Here is a 19668-nt window from a genome sequence, read left to right as displayed (position 1 = left end):
GTATCCAGATCCCCTCCAGGCCACCCCAGTGAGCCATCCAGACATGATGATTTCTGTGAGAAAAGGTCAAGAAACCTTGGTCGAAAGCCAGAAGCATCCTCCCAGAACATACCACCTTCCCTTTATCACTGTCTTGCCTGTCCCCTCCTCTCACTCAGGTCTCCTTCGGTGACCGTCCACAGCACGTCGGGGAAGACGCAGCCCCTGTTTCCAAGGAGCCATACACACAAACAGTTAATACCAAAGTGCTAAGTCATAGAATCGTGATGTCCAGAGGAAGTATGGCGTGCACACCCAAACACCTCCGTTGGAATACCGGTTCCGCCAGTTACCAGCTCTGCAGTGCTGGGCGGGCCGAGAACCTTTCTGAGTTGTAGTTGTCTCGTCTGTTAAGCGGAAATGATGATAGTACCGCAAGCAGCGGGGTGTTGTGAGGCTTGGGTGAGCCTCTAAGTCAGTGTCAGAACTCAAAATTATTGGCAGCGGCCATGGTGGTAAGAGTACTTAGAAGGAAAAGCAATAGTGATACTAGATGGTGTACAAGGTTTGGTCACAGCAAAGAGGAGAAGGCAGTGATGTAGGTGTGTCGATCAGGGTTGTTTTCACAAAGAAGGTGAAATGGGATCTGAACCAGGGCAGAAGTCACTCATGTGGAGAGAGAGGTACAGAGAAAATAAAATGAAACCATTCTGGGGAGACGCAAATTTGCCCAGGATGAGAGATGGAGAGTAAGGTGGTTTTCTGCTATGTCTTTGGTCGACTAAAGCTCAGGTGACCGTCAGAATAAGAGGGGGCTCTGCACTTGGATTTGGACAAGGGGACCTTTTCAGCTCCCTTTAGGACTAAGGCAGAACTGACCTGACTCCTGGTGATTTTTTCTTATCTTTCCTTCTTCTCACGGTCTCTTTTATGCTGACTTACGGAGGGTCACTGATCTAAACCTTGACTGCGTCCTCACTGCCTACAGAACCAATCCAGAGTCCTTTGCGTGGTTCTCAAGGTGCATGCGGCTCTCAGTAATATTGTTTAGGCTACTGATGAAACTCTCATGGACCCTAGTTATTTTTCTTGCTGATAAATTTTGCAGTGGAGATAAGATGAATTTATTTGACTAGTAAACCCCAAAAAAAGTGTTATACCTAAAATCTTGCCTGTTTAACCAAACCAAACCCGAACACTGCTTTCAGATCAAATATTTTTTCAGATCGTGTGATTCTGAAGAGCATTTTGGGTTTGTTTTTATTATATTTTTGAGAAAGTTTTATATAAGTACTTAATTCACGTAAGCCAATTAAGCAGGGCTCTTTTACAAATTAGCAATACCTTCCTGAGAGAATACCACACAACACACACAGACATACAAACAGGTGTAAAGAGAGATCTGGTAGTTTCATTAAACTTTCAGCCATGAGACAGATACAATAAGGCCCAAACCCACTGATTTATAGCACTTGGAATAAGTTAAGTTCATTCATTCAGATGTGTAAGCCGTTTTCTCATGAGTATTTGGGGGGGGGGGCAATTAAGATTTGTATTTGACCTTGTCAAGGAGCTTGGAGCCAGAAGAGCAGATTATGCTTAAAAACAAGAAACAAAACAAAGCCACTTTTTTCCCCTTCAGTCTAAGGAATTGAAGATGCTAAAGAGAGGAGGGCTTTGACCTGCTCCTTAGAGCAGCATGTCTGGTTTTGCTAAAATGTTTAGAAAAGGACAGTTGCACTGATTCCCCAAAGATCCAGGGTGTAAGCTGAGTGACGTCACAGGTGGATCTACCCATCCAACCATGTCTTCCTAATCTGCTTCTTTCCTTCATGATATATAGTTTTATTTTCACTTTGAGGAGCAGGCTTTTAAAAATCCCTATCAGGCTTTGAATTTTTAATTTCCAGTTTTGCCAAATCTGATCAAAGTGTGATCAAATTCTTTCAAATATCTTATCAGATTTTAGCTGGGATAAGCAGTAAATATTTCTGGCAGTATTAAACAATTCCGTGGACTCAAGGGGGTGCACAGGTCATTCATTACCAACCAGAGGCATTTCCTCTGACAGCCAAAAGGCAGAAACCACAGCCTGCTTATCCCAGGGAAACTCAGGGTCCTATGACTTTGGTTAAATTTAGTTTTAAATCCTAACTCTAAAAACCATCCCTTGCCTGGCCGGTGTGGCTCAGTGGTTGAGGGCCGACCCATGCACCAAGACGTTGCCAGTTTGATTCCTGGTCAGGGCACATGCCCAGGTTGTGGGCCCGATCCCCAGTGGGGGGCAGGCAGGAGGCTGCCAATCGATGTTCTCTCTCATTGATATTTCTATCTCTCTCTCCCTCCCCCTTCCTCTCCCTCTAAAATCAATAAGAAAAAAAACAATTTTTTAAATGAAAATAAAAACCATCTCTTTCTCTCTCTATATTATACCCCCCCAGAGACCTGTCCTTTCCCCCTGATAATCAGCAACCCCCAGGCAGTAGAAGATAGTAGCCCGGACCTGACTAATGGTCCCATGGTCAGAACCTCTGGCTGGCTAAAGATAGCATCTTGACCTAGATTTTGTGTCAGCTCCTGAGCCCTAAGTTGGAACAACCCCCTTGCTACTTCCCGGCAGAGGGACACTGTAGCAGACCTCAGAACTGTTCTCCAGACCTGAAGAAATGATTCATAACCCTTAGCTCTGACCAGTCATCTCCCAACCACCAGAATCCCTAACCCGAGGTGTTTTGTGATGTTGCCCTATATAATCTGTTACCTGAAGGCCATCGGGGCGTTCGGGCTCTGAGCCAGCTTCCTGTTCTCCCCATTCTCATGGATGGCGTCATTCATCAATAAATAGCCAATATTTCTCCACTGCAATTCTCAGTGTCTGGTGCTTGGCTCTGCCAACGCTGGGTGGATGGACTCCTCGTTTGATAACACCAGGCAGGCAAAAAGCCAAGCCAAGCCCTTAGGGCCCGGGCAACAGCCATGCCTGGGAGAGAGGATAAATAACCAATTGGTCTTACAGTCTTTGGTTGTAGGTACTTCTTCTTTTTTTTTATTTTCACCCGAGGACATTTTTCCATTTTTTGTTCAGATAGAGTGGGAGGGAGGGAGAGAAAGAGAGAGAGAGAGAGAGAGAGAGAGAAACATTGACGCGAAAGGGACACATCGAGTGGCTGCCACCCACATGACCAACCAGGGCCGGGGACAAACTGCAACCGAGGTACATGCCCTTAGTGGGAACCGAATCCTGGTCTCTCTGGACCGCAGGCTGACGCTCTAACCGCTGAGCCAAACCGGCCAGGGCTGTAGGTACTTCTTATAGCTTTACTTTTTTTGTTAGCCTATTATAGGAGATTCTTGCTTTTCATTACCGCTTGGGTGATCAAAGTTTCTTTGGTGATGTTTACAGAGCTTTATTTTTTAAGTTCTATAGTCTTTTAGAAGCTTCAAAGAATGTGCTCCATCGTCCCTGAGAGGTTTAGAAGTCCCTCTCTAAGGGAGGGTCCTGGAGGTGGACTTAAAGTTTTTCCTTATGTCTGTTAGAATGTAAAATTTTTTTGGCAGAGTTGGTCCATTTTATTCAAAAAGCAGAAGAGGAGGAACCAAAATGTTTGTACATATAACTAGTTAGAGTTCCTGGAGACTTTTAGAGGGTGAAGATTCCATGATAAAGATACATTCTTGGCCCTGGCAGGGTAGCTCAGTTGGTTAGAGTATCTTCCTGATATGCTAAGGTTGTGGGTTCGATCCCCACACAGGGCACATGCAAAGATCAACCAATGAATGTATAAATGAGTGGGGCAACAAATCGCCCTCTCTGTCTCTCTGTCTCTGTCTCTCCCCCCTCCCCTTCCTCTCTCAAATCAAAACATAAAAATATATTTAAATATATATATACATTCTCCTGACAGGTGTCATAGCTAGGCAAAAATGACAAAAGATATCAATCAAAAGCCCCAGGGAGATTGTTCATCTGCAAGCTCATTAGATTGGGGGTAGGGGCGTAGGCCTGAAAAACAGGTTTATAGAATTTATGTCTGTGTCCTCCCCTATGAAGTCTATTTCTTATTAATTGGCTCAGGAAGTTTCAGAATACGAAGTGAATAAGTTTAGATTTCTTTTTGTTTAGTTCAGAATTTGCTTTAGTTAGTTTCAACTTTGTTTCTTGAGGGGAAGCTATCTCTGAACCACTGAATTTCTTAGCGGCCTCTCAATACCAATGGAAACATGCTCCTCCTTCAGCTTGTTTAACACAGCTAAGATTTTCTAACTGTGCACATCAATATATTGAGTCTGGAATCCCAAAAGAGACCCAGAGTGGCCATTGTGATTCCAAACTGTCCTTCTTATCAGAAGTCCATCGGGACAAATATTTAGCAGAAGATAGCCTGCAAATCCAGCTGCCATTGTAGAATGAATGGGGATGTCCCTCCATGAGCAGACTCAGAAAGAGGGCATCCCCTTACACCGGTATCAGAGGAGCCAAGAATTAAAACTCTGAACCTCGACTGAAGGAGGGAGGTCCGGGACCCAGAGAACTCACCGCTGGAATTCTGCAGCAGCAGGGAGCCAGCAGAGCGCCAAGGGCTCGGCCAGGTACCTTGCTGGGACCCCGCCGTGGGAAAGGGCAGCGTTCTTCAGATTCCATGACACTGGCATCATCTATGTGAAAAGATCGTGAAGAGTTTGGAGGCTTTGGCTAGAAATAAATGATAAAGATTTATTCATGGGTCTTGGAGTTTGCAAACGAGGAACACAGCTGGGCACACACCCAGAAATGTTCCGAAGAAGAAAAGTGAAAGGTTCTAATAGTAAAAAGTGCATTGTTGAGAATAACCAGTCCTACATTCTCAGCCCTAGGATCAGTCCAGCATGCTTCTCGGTCAGATGCCAGCCAGTCTGGATATGGATGTCGGGAGGTCTGGATACCTAAGTTCTTCAGGGGTATTCAGAAGGTTATGCACAGGACTGAGAAGTTCAAAAATTGCACATTCCCAGGCTAGTCAGAACAAGAATGCATCTGCTCCTGCCCCAACCTTCACAATGTTAATAATGTTAGCATCTTGGTGAAAGTGAAGTTTGTGTTATGAGTTGCTGTTCCCAGCTCCCAAAGGCGGATGGGAGGTAAGGGTGCTAGAGAGCCCTGGATGAAGAGTGAAAAGAACGTAAACAGATACCCAACGTTTTCCAAGGTGAAGCTGGTCTAATGGAGAATCAGGGAGGGAATGCCCCGGCCTAGGTTGAAATTCTCATACTTCTACTTTCTAGCTGGGACACTGGGGCAGATTAGCGAATCTTTCTGGCTCCATTTTTCTGTGTTTAATGATGGGATCAAAATGAATGGAGCTTGAGTTCCTTCCTGTATTAATAGGAGGGGCTGGTGTATGGCGTGACGGCTATATGTCCAAATGCAGGCTTTAACACGTCCTGGGTGGTGCCTTGGTGTGCATGTTTCTTTGGCTCTCGGGAGAGCCTGCCAGTCTTCTCCAGAACGTGCCTGAGCCGCCTACTGTGAAAGCCACCTTCTAGGTGTAGTGATGGCCTGAGTCTCAACTCTCCTGGAGGCTGTGTGTGAGCTGAGGCAGCTGCCAGTGGCCAGAGGCCCACAGACGTGGCAGGGGAGGTCTAGGCTGTGACCAAGGGATCACGGGAAGCAGCTGGTATTTCTCTGAGATCCTTCAGAACTCTCTCCTCAGTCGAAAGTCCTACATTAATCCAAGCTACTCAAGACCTTAAATATACTTGATGTTTGTATATCATTTATCAGTACTTTCAGATCCTCAACTTGTCTACACCTTGTGATGACCTGTGGAGTTAGTTTTTGCCGTTCTTGTTTCATAAATGAGGAAGCTCAGAAAAAAGTGATTTGTCCCAAAGTTTGGAAACTTCATAGAGTTGGCTGCAGAGTAAGATTTGGTATAACTCTATACTGGCTTTATCCAAAAAAAAAAAAAGGTAAATTTCATTATAAGAGGATCTCAGTTACTAGGTGTTCCATGGCAGTGGGGTGGGGTGACCTTTGGAGACAGAACTAAAACTCTAGTCTTAACATATAGCACCAGAGCAGGGGGCTTGGACTAGTTAATGTTCACTCTCATTTCCTTCCTTTGGTCCTCAGGCCAATGCTCAACCGCTGAGCCAAACCGGCCAGGGCAAAACAATTTTTTTTCTTTATTGATTTTAGAGAAAGAGGAAAGGAGAGGAAGAAAAGATAGCATCATCGATGAGAGAGAACATCAACTGGCCGCCTCCTGCATGCCTCCCACTGGGGATCAGGTCCACAACCTGGGCATGTGCCCTGACCGGGAATCGAACCAGCGACCTCTTGGTGCATGGGTCAATGCTCAACCACTGAGCCACACCAGCTGGGCGGTTCATGTCCTTCCTTTGTGACAGAGAGATTGTATCTCAGAGGATTACATGACACCAAATAGTGTAGAGATGCCTAACATAAGTAAAGGCAGTATTTCTGTTTCATACTTCCTTAAACATGTGGATAAAAATACAGAACCTCTTAGCAATTTTCCATGTTTCCCCCTACGTAATTCCCCACAACTTAGTTTCTACCCTCCAACTGACCAGGAGTGAGCTAGTCAGGGTTCTTCTGCCTTTCAAAGGCTTGATCGGGGTTCAAATACTTGACATTAAACCATCATCAAAGGAAATCGTCCCCATCTGCAGTCTGCCTTTGCTAGGCCGAGCGGCCTGCAGAGACTTCCCCAGGGACCTGGCATCAGGGAGTTGACCCAGCCTGACTGAGCCTGGCCTGGCTGGGAGGATTACAATGTTAAAACCACTCAACAGTCCCCTTGTTCATCCAAAGATACGGAAGTCCAAGCAGCAACTCACGGTCTCGCTGAGGTGAGATCTTTATTGTGAGCCCTGTTGCATCTTTTATTTTCTACTTGCCCAACATAAATCGATCCAAATAACAGAAGAATCACATGCACACGGATGTTCATATCTCATGCCCCACACACGTGTCACCAAAAGACCAAATTGTATGTTTACTGTCTTTATCTGTGGGCCTCAGAGCTCTAGAGAAGCTTCTACGTAGCAAGAGGAAATGGTCATTACGTTCATGTTTGGAATGTACCAACATTCAGAGGGTTCATCCTTGGGTCTGAGGCTTCAAGCAGAGGTGGGATAAAACAAGAGGCGACACTGTTTTTTACGACAGCCTGGCCTAAGCACATGCAATACATCAATTGACTGTTACCCAACTTCTATTTTTTTCTTCTTTTCCTGGTCACCAATCCCTCCCTTTCTCATCCCGATGGAAGCTCCTCCCCCCACCCCATGCTCGGCTACTTCATGAGGTGAGGATGCATGAAAATCATTTACAACTTTTCAGACACGTCTCCCAGAAATAGTCACTTGTCCTCTCCTGGTGTGACCAGCGGTCACCACAATGAGTCATCTGTTGGGCTTTCATCCACAACGGCCCCAAATAACAGCAATTCCAGGGCCGTGACTTTACACTTTCCATTTTTATTAAACTCTCACTTTCGCCCTGGCAGGTTTGGCTCAGCGGTTGGAGTGTCAACCTGTGGACCAGAGAGTCCTGGGTTCAGTTCCCGCTAGGGGCACATACCAAAAAACAAACAAACAAACAAAAAACCTCTCTCTTCCCTCAAACCTGATTATCTTAATGCTAATTTCATGCTTGGCCTTTGAGTTTGTGCTAATTTGCAAATCTTTTCCAAACTGCTCTCTTAAATCAGTGCAGGAGGAATGTATCAACTGTCACACATGCAATTCCTTGAGTCAGGAAAACAGACTCTTTCCCCACAGAGCGTTTCTGGAGACAGTGGGATGGAAGGGATCCTCTTTACAAAATAATAGTTAGGGGCAAAGAACTAAATGATGCATTTCAATCATGCACACACAGACAGAATATGGTTAGAAGCACCTATTTTTATAGAATTTTTGTTTATATAAAAATATGATTTCCCAGAGATCCTATCCATACACAGATCTAAGAAACAAAGGAACTAAAATCCAAAGATCAAAAATCTCTTTTGGATTGTGGATGGTTAGTAGACGTGTAGAGACTCCCAGTGTCACCATTCTCGTCGTCTGTTATGACACGCACCTGCAGCTCTGGCCTCACGTCGGTCCCTTATTCAGTGTTTCATCCACTTCAGGTGAGCATCGTGCGAAGTCCACACATGCAGATCCACACCTGCACATGTCTTTATTATTATTGCTAAGTGCTCGTTTCCCCCTTCCTCTGTCTTTTTCTGACGAGTCTCCCCCACTTCTCTTGAGGCATACTGCTAGTTTGAGGGAACGGATGCTCAGCTCAACAGATCTGCTCACACGTCTCCCTAGTTCCTCCCAGCCAGTGGTTAGTACTTATACCGTTTCTGGACCCTCTGCCGCTTCAAAAGTGCCTCATATGCATCAACATGCCTTCACACAAGACTCAGCAGAGCTCACGCCGTGCTCCATCGGTCTCGGAAACCTCGCAGATGTCTGCACTGCAGCCTCCGAACAGAAAAGCCAAACACTTGAAGTAGTGTCCGCCTTTCAGATTGAGCAAGTTTGTAATCAGTTATTCCCCATGAAGAAATTTTAGTCATCACCTTTCTCTATTAAACAAAAAGAGCCTAAAATACTATATAGATACATTTAAGAACTTCCCATTAATAGGACTTTATCAATAAAAACATACTGCTCCTAAGCAGAAGAAACCATTTAAAAAAGGAATAGCTTGAATTAAATAGACCTCTCTGCACTCAGTGGGGAACCATCTACCTACATCACAATTCCAAAGGAAATAAAACAAAAATTAAACCTCCAGGGGCCTAGCTGGTCCTCCAGGGGCATTATGGCCTCACGTTTTTCTGACCAGGCATCTCTTTCCTGTTCCTCTCCTGATTTCTATTGACTTGGGACTCACCCAACCACCGAGACACAACTAACGCCTCCCTCCTCCAGGCAGAAGCAATTTCTGGTCCTCACTGGGCTCCTTCCTTTAACTCCGTAGCATTTAAACCCCTGCCTTCCAATTCCAGCTGAGTACTGATCTCTGTTATATGCACACAGCCTTGTCTCCACACTAGAGCAGGGCCTTACTTCCCCTGTATTACCCTAATTTCTACCCCAGCATCTTCCCATAATATTGACTTCACGGAGCTTTGGGAAAGGACACAAGCTGTCACCCACCCCACCTCATACCTGTGTGAGCTAGCCCTCTCTGACTCGAGGCTCATTTAATACAAAAACCGCAAATAAACAAACAGAATTGAAATAAACAGAATTGATCTGGCCCTCAGTTCAAGGTCTTGCACCTTTATTGATTGTGGTGTGAAATGATGAACATGAAACAGCGCTGCCCCATCGTTGTGAAGCGTGGGCTTCCCACTGGGAACGGAGTGGCCTCGCCTCTCCTCATGACCAAGTCCAGAGAATGTGCGGTGAAGGAGTTCTGTGACTTTTTAACCCGAGCAGTGTGCCCCTCCCTGTCCTCCAACGCTTGGGTGACAGTGTCCGCTCCGCAGCATTGATTACAATGTGTGCTCACCTGGTATACGCTGTGCCAGCCCCGGACTCGAACATGCATGGGCACTCGGAAGCAGTGAGTTACCGCACGCCCCCAGCTTCCTGAGCGCAGAAGTCTGGTTGGCTTCATCTTTCCCCCAAGCAGACTCTTGGCATCCCCACTGCTCTCTTTGCCAAGTATGGACAACAAATACTGCCTTTGACACTAAAATTGTGTCCTTTAGGACACATACAGTAGTCCCCCTTCATCCATGGGGAGACATTCCAAGACCCCCAGAGGATGCCTGAAACTGTGTGGATAGTACAGCACCCTGTTTTTTTTTTTTTTTAACAGTAAGAGATTAACAATAATACAGTAACACACTGTACTAAACATTACGTGAATGTGGGCTCCCTCCGAAAACTAAGATGTCTGAGTGACTATAGGTGGGTAGTGTATACAGCGTGGCTACACTGGACAAAGTAATGATTCATGTCCTGGCTGGGATGGAGTGGGACCGCATGAGATATCATCACGGTGCTCGGAACAGAGCGTAGTTTAAAACTATCTCTTTGCTTATTCCATAAGTAACTGAAACCGTGGGTAAGTCGGCTTACTGTAGGGGTGGTTTACTCAGGGCTAGGGACAGACCACACGGGTCTCTTCCCCAGCCCTCTGTGCACAGAGGGCTGCAGTCTTAGCGGTTCATAATGGGCTTCTAAAGCGAAGGGCATACGGCTTTGAAATGAGAAAGATCTGGGGTCATACTTAGTGCGCCATTTGCTAGGTAGGTAATCTTGAGCAAGTTACATTTCTGTTCTCCGGTCAGCCAAACGGGAATACTACCACCTCCCTCAACAGGGTTGCGAACATCACAATATACATAAAGCCCCTGGCTTATTGCTTCAATAGAGCAGATACTCAATAAATGTTAGTTACTATCTTTATTATTCAAGAGTTTAAACTGGACAGAGTCCATGATTTTTAATTCTGTTATAGTCCTCTCAGAAGAGTCTTCCAGGACTAGAGTTAGATATATTTATCGTGTGAGGACGTTAAATGTCTGTGGAGGTTACTTAGTGGGTAGAAAAGGTTAGAGCATTGAGGTGGGACAGTGATACCCTGCCTCCATTCCCGTACCGCCCCAGCTCCCGTCCTTCCACCACTAAATGTATGTGCCCGTTTGTCCATGATGAAGATGCCTGTGGTCTTCAAGGTTTTCAAAAACTTAAGAATGGGAAAGCGAGGCCTCAGAGAACTATATGTCCCCCCAAAATGTATGCACACTTAACAGCTGATGGTTAAGTTGATGTTTCTTTTCAGATTCGAACTCACTGGAATTTATAATTATTCCAAGTGTGTATACATTTTCTTGGGACATCCTATATATTCCACTAGAAAAGAAAAGGAAGAGAGAGATGGGTAACTGCTACTTTTGTTGTTTTTTATCCTCACCTGAAGACTTGCTTAGAGGGGACGCGATGGAGGGACGGAGAAAGGAGAGAGGGAGAGGGAGAGGGCGAGGGAGAGGGGGGGAGGGGGGGAGAGAGAGAGAGAGAGAGAGAGAGAGAGAGAGAGAGAGAGAGAGACATTGCTTGGTTGCCTTGTTTGCTGCTCACCGACTGGGGATCGAACCAGCAACCTAGCAACCTAGGTGTGTGCCCTGACTGGGAATCAAACAGGCAACCTTTTTGTGCATGGGACAATGCTCAACCGAGCCACTCTGGCTGGGCTGCTACATTTTCTTGTCCTTAGCAATATAGTGGCTTCCGTGTGCTGAGATCCCAGTCTGATGAGAAGAAATGACTCGAAGGTCATGGATGGACCTCACTGTCCACTGCGAAAGCTCCTGAAGCACCTTTAGGCCCCACAGCTTCTTTTCAAAGAGACCACCATCTCCAACAATAACGGGCATCCCATCAACCTCATTAGGGGGGATCTTGTGTTCCAGGAGCGCCATTAATTCCTCCAGCCGGTACGCAAAGGCAGCAACCTGGAGCAGAAGGGTGTGTATTGCTTGATGGAAGTTGCTGTCCGCTGGAGTAAAATGCACCCGTTGGTCTTCTAAAAGCCTGGCCAACATGGCGTGGAAGGTGCGATAAGCTTGGAGGTTCTCTTGGAGTCGCTCAGCCTCCGTCAGCTCACTCCACCGCCCAGTGCTTGCCACTGGCACCCCATGCACGGAATCCAGGTCTATGTTCTTGTTCAGGCCCTGATGCTTCACCTGGCCAAGGATACAGAAAACCATCACAGTCTCACTTACATACTCCCCAAATCTTACATAAGATCATATTCACTTCCCTGGTCATGGATCCAAGTTATAAAGAAAATAAAGCCTGGAACAGAAGCTCTGCATTTGGGGTCCATGATCCGACTTTTGAAAGACCCTATTGTCCTTGAAATTATACATGCTGCTTTGACTACCTGTTTTTCTTGGGAGAACCTGCAGCTTTCGTGAGGTTCAAAAGGTTGAAAACCACTGGTCTGGGGTAACTTTCCCTTCCCACTTAAAACTCCCTCCTAGAGTATTTTAATCATACTAAGTTTTAAGTATTTTAAACATACTTGAAGACACTGGCCACACCTAGGAAGCCCTAGAATGTAGCCACTGCAGAATTCTTCTAGTCATCCTTTCCTCCATTGCCCACTCCCAGTGGTGAGGACAATCCTTTGGAGAATTCAGTAGAAATAAGTTAAAAAACTGGTACTTCAGAGTCTGATTTTTGACTGGTAGGGTTGTGCAAAGACTCTCTCCACAGGATCTAGTTTCCACAGCAGGTCCTATGCAGAGACTGATAAGAATCTCCCACTGTCAGAAAACCAATCTGAAACCCATGGCTAATGCTTTAAGAATGTGACACTTGCCAGAGAATCTTCTAGGGGATCCTTTTGATAATGTAGGAGCTTTCTTTTTAGATCCAGAAACTTTTTTTCCCTTTTTATATTGATTTTAGAGAGGTTCCGAAAGGAAGGGAAATATCGATGTGAGACACATTGATCAGCTGCCTCCCATATGTGCCCCAACTGGGGATCAAACCCACAAACTAGGTATGTGCCCTGACGGGGAATTGAACCCGCAACCTTCTGGTACACCAGATGAACCAACCGAGTCATGTCAGTCAGGACACTCCAAAAACACTTCTAACATGTTTAATTAGAAACTGGGTGCTGATACTGTATGGAAGAAATTGGTTGGGTTTACACTGTTCTTTTCCCAATCCTATAAACCTTCATTCATATAGTTCAAAAATTCAGAACAAGGGATTCGAAGAACCCAACCTTAAAAGGGCTCATGGTTAATCTATTCTGGTTGAATTCAGATTGTAGGCAATCAAATTAGGAACAGCCTCCAAGACATATAGCCAATCCTACCTAGCAACCCATATGTTTTATTCAAGGAACACGTGTCTTTAAAACACCTAGAGAAAGAACATAGGCTCATGAGTTTCTTTAAAGGAAGGGCCCATGTCAAATGATATACGTGCCCAATATACAACTATGATTAGGGTTTTCATTATTGGTCGTGGGGCTGGAGCATGATGGTAAGGGGTTGGAGCAGAAAAGATGAAGTGAAAACAGACAACAGCAAAATAGGCAACTTACATAAGATTCCGTAAGAGCAGCCAGGTCTGAACGAATCTTCCTTGCTAGCCAGATAGAGTGGCTACAGAGGTCCCGGCGGTGAGGGGTTGGCGGTGAGTGTTCTGCAAAAGCCATCCCCTAACTCTACTGTCCCAGAAAACAAGTGAGCCGAGTTTGTTTCTGTCTACACTGTTCCAAATGAGAAATGTGACTCTCACACTAAATCCACTGGGCATTCTCTAATGGAATGGTGCACCCCACCCCCACCCCTGCCTGACTCAGAGGTGGCAGCAAATTCCTGGCTGTGGATTTTTGTGCCTGTGGAATCAAAGGCCCCTTTTACTCAGCGTTTTTTCTCCTGCATCTCTCTCCTCCACTGAGTGCTTAGCCTACTTGTTTTTATGTCATTGTTTTGCTTTTGCACTTAGCAACAAGGTCACTATCACACTAATCTTCATGACACCCCTGCCTAATGTAATCTATTTTATATACACATGTAATTATTTCATTTTATTACCACCCTCCCTTGTGCTCCCATGTCCCTTTCTTTTTTTTTGGCCTGGGCAAGTATTCAATAGTATTACATTATTATTGATATAGCTGCCATTGATTAAGCACCTACCCTGGGCCAACCCTGTGCTCAAGGCTTTAAAGACTGTATTTGATCTTCAGAATAATTGCATGAGATAATTATTTCCTTCATCTTACATAAAAAAAAAAAAAATCAAGGCTTAAAGAAATCAATGTGCACAAAATCCAATAACTAGGCTCAAAATTTCAATATTCAAGTCTTTGATTCTACAGCTGTTTCTCCCATTGACTTGCCAATTTTCATTGTCTAGGTAGTTCACATTTTGTTCAAGAAACAAAGTTTATGTGAAAAATGTTCTTTAAAAATATAGCTTATTTTACTCCCACCTTTTGCTATGTACTTAAAGTTAGTTTAATTTACCTTTATTACAAATCAGCTAAGAAAGCATCTCTGATCTCAATCATGGTGCCTTCCTCATAGCTATAGGATGAGGAAGGTACTGTTTAGGCCTGTTCTTTTCCAAAGGACAGGAAACACCCAACTCTGACGTGGTAACATTACTAAAGCAGTTTCACTCAAGTGACAACATGTTTTTCTTTTTCTTCCTTATCACAGTTATACCATATGCTTCTTAACAAAATGAGAAGATGGTTTGGGCTTTGAAATGAAGGCAAGAATTTAAAAGCATTTGCAGAGTTGCTCCTCTATTGCATTTAGCTCAGTGGGTTAGTGATGGTGCTAATTGGTAGAGGTTGCAAGTTTCAACTTCAGATGAATCAATTAGCTTTCACCATTTCCTTCCACAGATATTGCCTCTAAATTGAAACATGCTTTCTCAGAGGCCAATCCACAGGTAAACAAAGGAGAAATAAAAGGGAGAAAGAAATGAGACCTGTGTGGCTGTCACAGAAGGCCTTTTAAGAAGGCAAAAAGATTCTATTTTTTTCCCTTATCGTACTTTGCCAACTGATCACAGGATCATATGGCATCTCAGCATTAGAAATAAAGAACTAAACAGAGTCAAAAGTTAACCACCTGATTCTCCACAAGAGCAAACAGTATCTGCCACATAAACCTGCTCTGAGGGCACCTGGTTTTCTTCTTCAGCAGCATCAACTGCTTTGCCCTAGGACAACTGTAACTTAGTACAACCAAGGAAGACCAGTTGCTTCCATGAAGACTTTTATTTTTCTTCTTTACATATTTATTTTGGATATGCCTTACCTAGATTAAGAGAAAACAAGAATTTGAAAAGCAGAGTATCCCTTTTATTATAATTTCTTTTTACATAACTTTTTCAACCTAGATTCAGGTAACTACCTGACTCTCCCATCAAAGGAGAAGGGTCCTGCACATTACAATAAGCAAAAAGGCTTTTAGGAAATAAAATATTTTAAATTGATCCATTACAATTTTTCAGTTTTCTTGAGTACATTGGAAAGTGGGAAAAAGGAGAGAAAAATGGCATTTCAAACAACTAGACTGTAATAACCTGTTTTAATACACACTTTATATTTTTTCTCCAAACAGGTACAAAGGAGGTTCAAGTGCTCTATGTGGATGCCTTTCCATACCTTAATATATATATTTACTACTCCCAGTAATCCTGGCCAGTGTTTATCTAAACTCTCTGAAGCATATTAAGTCTCAATTATGCAAAATAACCCAGGGCAATCAAACAAAGGGGAAGCACAGAAATAATGCTTGTATCTCAGCTACAATTTCAGAACCCAGAATTGCCAATTCAAGATGGAGAATATGCAGTGGGGAAAAAAGGTAGTAGAATTTGACTAAAAGTAGAAAATGCAGAATTTTAAGATTCAAAGAGCTCCTTGGAAGGACAATGAAGTAAACAGCATGAGGAGCAGAAAGGAAAAAGGGAAGAGGGGCAGTATAAGTTGGTTACTCACACCAACTCTTTCCTGTGCTAGCAGTCCCACCTCAAAAGGAAAAAGACAAATTCATGAAAAAGACTTAAAAATTTATTGCAAACTGCTATAATAATTTATTGAAGCAATTTGTAGGCAAATGGTAGCTATGAAGAGGATTCGAAAAGGGAGAAAGAACAACTTTAATTACTAGAACTTTGGCAGGGAGAGGAGTGTGAGATAGGGAAGAACACATTTCCTTCTATCTCATAAAGTTTTGTTTTTTTAAATGCAGTTTGCTTTTGTGTACATGGCTAAAATATCTGATTACTAACTACCAAAAAATGTAATTTATTGGCATAAAGGATAAAATAATGTGACAAAGACAAAGGTAAATGTGGGGAATAGATGCTAGCTAGTGAAACAGTACAAAATAGACTTAGATGGGGGGGGCAACTTTGTTGTCGACCCACCCAATCAGTCATATACTTTCAAATCTAAAACATACCAAAGTCAGCTCCAAATCCTTGCTGTGGGCAGGAAACATATTCTACGTCCCTTACATCCTTTTCCCACTTTATACCCCCACACTGGAGGGACGGCAAGTCTGCCACTCCAAAGAGAAACAATAGTGCATTTAAGACCGCGCACTGTAGGTGTCTCACTCCCCACTCCCTGGCATCCCAGCCACTGGCACTAGTGGGTGTCAAGTAAGACTCTTTCAGAGATGACATTTTGTTACCCTCTGCTTAGGAAAAAAATAAATCAAAGAGAAAATTGATAAACTTTGTAGTTTTAGTGTTTGTGAAAAACAAGCTGTTCCTTATTTTGTTCTGAGCAAAACTTCATTCTTTCCAACAGCCATCGCACATTTCTGACAAACAATGCATAGGGCAAGCCTTGAATTCCAGCTTCTGAGGTGCATAGGAGGACAGAAATTGCCCTTTTAATTCCCTAAAAATGAGCCAAAATAGGTTTTCATTTTCTGGGAATTATGAACCTACACAAAAACACTACCTGTCTCTCCCATGGACAGTAACAAGCAATCCACCCCATGAAAATCACCATCTCGAGGGAAGTGTAATTCCCAGGATTTCAGGTGGAAGCCACAGCTATTATTACATTATTAATTTTGTCTACGCAAGCCTTTCCTCTTCTGAAGTGTTATTAAAAGGAAACAAAACAGGGCAATTTTCTTTAACTTAAAACTGTACAACTCCTAGACTATTCCTTCACTAATGGCAGTGTCCATCACTAATTGGGAGCTGGAATGAACCAATGATAAAGCAAAGCAAAAACAAAAACAAAGCAAGAGGCCAGAGCTGGGCCAACAGGGAAATATGAGTAAAGAAATGATGGGGACAAAATAAAAACAAAAAACAAATTCACAAGAGAAAATCTTGTATCTGTAATTCAGACTCTGAACAACCTTCCTCATCCCCTCAAAATTCCTAAATCTCAATGCTCTAAAAACTCACAGAGCACTAATTGCCACAAATTTAACATTCTTCCCTAAAAAGGCTCCTGGAAAAGCACTAAGCTACTGTAGTGATTTCATTAGTGCTGAGGACCAGCTTAAAGGCCACTGGAGAGCTATGATTTCAGAGGCTGGCTGTGCTTCTTCAACCCTATATCTTGCCTTTAAAAGTACCTCTTATGGAAAGGACCCCATGCCAGAATAATCTAATCTCTCCCAGCCCCACAAAATATAGCAACAAAGACAAAACAAAAAAAAATTCAAAAAAAAAAAAATCAGACTTTCCGTTAATAAATAAGGAATCTCAGGTTCCACAACACAAAAACACACATGTTCAAAGTGCAAATTTCTGCCATTAAACTGGGACTTTTCTGTCTCACTGATACACAGCCCTGTCTGATGGTCAAAAAGACCATGTAAAGGGCAGCCCCCTCCCTATTGGGAGCCTGCTTCCAAGCAAGTGAGCACCACTGAGAACCATATGAAGGTGTTGGGAGGAGGATGAGGTGCTGGGGTCAACGTGGTCCCCATGTATCCCTCCTTTCTGAAACCCGGTGAGGAATGGAGGACAGGGGGTGAGAGATGTGTGCTGTTTTAACAGCTCACCCTACTAAGGGGCCCTAAAGTGCCAAGTCAAGCTGTCAGCCTCCAGAGATTAGAAATATGTTACTTTGAGGGTACGTGTGCTGCAGTGGGTAGAAGCCAGACCACAGGGCAGCAGTAGAGGAGGAGAAGGAATTTAGAGGACAGTGTGTACTACTAAGAGTTATAAGCTGATTTGGAGCATATAAGAATGACAGGTTGGAAAAGGGGATCTGCTAATAGCAGGAGGTCTGCCTGACTGGAACTGAGCATGAGGACAACACTCACTCTAAGAGCTTCTTATTTTTTGTCTACCTTTCTGGTAAAGGCAACATCAATTTTATAAGGGGGACAGGAGAGGGAGATGTGAGGGTGGGTGTAAGTGTGTGTGTGTGCTGTGATCCACATTGGAAAGAGCAGGCCCTTCAGTTAATTTACTAGATCTTAAATGCTTTAAATTTTTTTTGTCCTTTTTATCTTTTAAGTACAAAGTCTGAGCTGTCCCAGTGCCTAAAGTCTTCCCTTCTACTAAGGTCCAGTAGAGTCTGAATCTTCAATCAGAACCTCTGTGGTAGCACCGAGTATATCCGAGTTCATGACCAGCCCTTCAGTGCCCCCACTGCTGCCGCTTCCCACAAAGATCTTCCCATCAGCCATCAGGCTCACCCGTTCTGTCCCACTACAGTATGACTTTGACATCCCTTCAGCCTCTAGCAGGAGGCACTCTCCAGAGGTGGAGTTTCCCAAGGGCTCAGGAAGAAGAGGAAGACCCTGACCATCTGCAGGTTGTGTCAGAGACTCTGGGTTAGTGCCCAAGATATCTGTGCTGGTGATGAGGGCGCCTGCATTGGCAGCCAGAGCTTCGGCAATCAGCACCTCAGGGTGGCTCTTGGCTTTGTGTGCCACTACGCTGTCCTTCTTCTCAAATTTTTTGCCACAGATATTGCAAGAGAACTGGTAGAAGGAGTCTGCATCATGCTTCTTCATGTGCCAATTAAGGGATGCCTTTTGCCGACAAGTAAATCCACAGATCTCGCATCTAAGGAGAGTGGAAGAGAAAATGGCTGATCAGATACAGAAATAAAGAGAATTCTTATTCAAGTCAGGGTGAGAATTTAGAGGTCACATACATAAGCAATGGCTAGTAACATATACTTCTTGTGAAAGACTAGAAAAAGTTACCAGCTAGAACACTAATCTGATTTCTTTTCTTCTATGTGTTTAAAAGACAGAAGAAATAGAAGAAAAAGTTCACTAACTAGGTTCCCCCCAACAACACCCACTCTAATTTAGTAAAAGTAAAGGATGATAGTGGCAGATGAAATGTCTATAAAGGAGCTAACTTTCAAATGTGGAAAATGTACTTCTCACCCAGATGTTTATCAATAAATGAATACTCACTGTAATGGCTTCTCGCCTGTATGAATCATCCGGTGCACTGCCAGATTGTGGGAACTCTTGAAGGCCCGAGCACAATATTCACAGATGTAATCCCTTTGATCTAAGAAGAAAAATAATGTTCCATTAAAAAACCCTTTAAGTATTTTTTTCCCTAGTTTACAGTGAGTAAGTAGATGATTGGGCAGGTCAATTTAGAGTAAAAGCAACACTGTTTTCAATGTATAAACACTAGATAAACAAAAATTTAAAAAGAAATTATACAGTTTTGCTTTGTTCTTTAACTCCATCCATTCAGTAGCATAAGGACCTATTTATTTATACATTTTTAGAATTTGAGAGGCAAAGCCTTTTTTTATTTTTAATCCTCGACCGAGGACTTTTTTTTGTTTTGTTTTTTGTTCAGAGAGAGTGGGAGGGAGAGAGAAGAAGAGAGGGAGAAAAACATCGATGTGAAAGGGACACATCAAGTGGCTGCTACCCGCACGACCCAACCAGGGCTGGGGACAAACTGCAAACAAGTTACGTGCCCTTAGCGGGAACCAAACCTGGGTCTCTCTGGACCACAGGTCGACGCTCTAACCGCTCAGCCAAATGGGCCAGGGCTGTTTTTGTTTTTTAAATTGATTTTAAAGAGGAACAGAGAGAGAGAGAGAGAGCGCGTGCGAGAAACATCAATCAGCTGCCTCCTGCACATCCCACATTGGGGATCAAGCCTACAACCTGGGCATGTGCCCTGACTGGGAATTGAACCAGTGACCTCTTGGTG

At 43.7% G+C, this 19668-nt stretch overlaps 2 protein-coding genes across 4 annotated transcripts in view; both read right to left on the bottom strand.

The window, feature by feature from the left end:
• Positions 1-2829: 2829 nt before the first annotated feature.
• Positions 2830-19668, bottom strand: part of ZFP91 (ZFP91 zinc finger protein, atypical E3 ubiquitin ligase) — a 49278-nt gene continuing 32439 nt past the window's right edge. Inside the window, exons 10-13 of one of the 3 annotated variants that reach the window (XM_036258025.1) lie at positions 18903-19002; positions 18168-18540; positions 4517-4672; positions 2830-2959 (exon numbers count right to left, since the gene is read on the bottom strand). In XM_036258025.1, coding sequence (XP_036113918.1) covers positions 2936-2959; positions 4517-4672; positions 18168-18540; positions 18903-19002 — 653 coding nt within the window. In that variant the 3' untranslated portion in view covers positions 2830-2935. Of the gene's footprint in view, positions 2960-4516; positions 4673-17718; positions 18541-18902; positions 19003-19668 lie in introns of those variants that run through there. The other 2 variants (XM_036258026.1, XM_036258028.1) reach the window with 2 other exon arrangements.
• CNTF (ciliary neurotrophic factor) lies at positions 11125-13589 on the bottom strand. Its single transcript, XM_036258029.1, has 2 exons — positions 13064-13589; positions 11125-11684 (listed from the first exon to the last, which is right to left on the bottom strand). Exons 1-2 carry the CDS (start codon positions 13175-13177, stop codon positions 11196-11198), a joined length of 603 nt encoding a protein of 200 aa, XP_036113922.1. The 5' UTR covers positions 13178-13589; the 3' UTR covers positions 11125-11195.

This window comes from Molossus molossus, unplaced genomic scaffold, assembly GCF_014108415.1.
Source record: "Molossus molossus isolate mMolMol1 unplaced genomic scaffold, mMolMol1.p scaffold_m16_p_13, whole genome shotgun sequence".
NCBI classification, from domain to species: Eukaryota; Metazoa; Chordata; class Mammalia; order Chiroptera; family Molossidae; genus Molossus; species Molossus molossus.
The sequence above is the reverse complement of the archived record's forward strand: the minus strand, read 5'-3'. Positions and strand labels throughout refer to the sequence as shown.

Excerpts from the sequence above, each read along its gene's own strand:
- CNTF (XM_036258029.1), bottom strand. The coding sequence starts at position 13,177 with ATGGCTTTTGCAGAACACTCACCGCCAACCCCTCACCGCCGGGACCTC. Across the intron at positions 11,685-13,063 it reads CTGCTCTTACGGAATCTTAT|GTGAAGCATCAGGGCCTGAA; the intron begins GTAAGTTGCCTA and ends ATCCTTGGCCAG.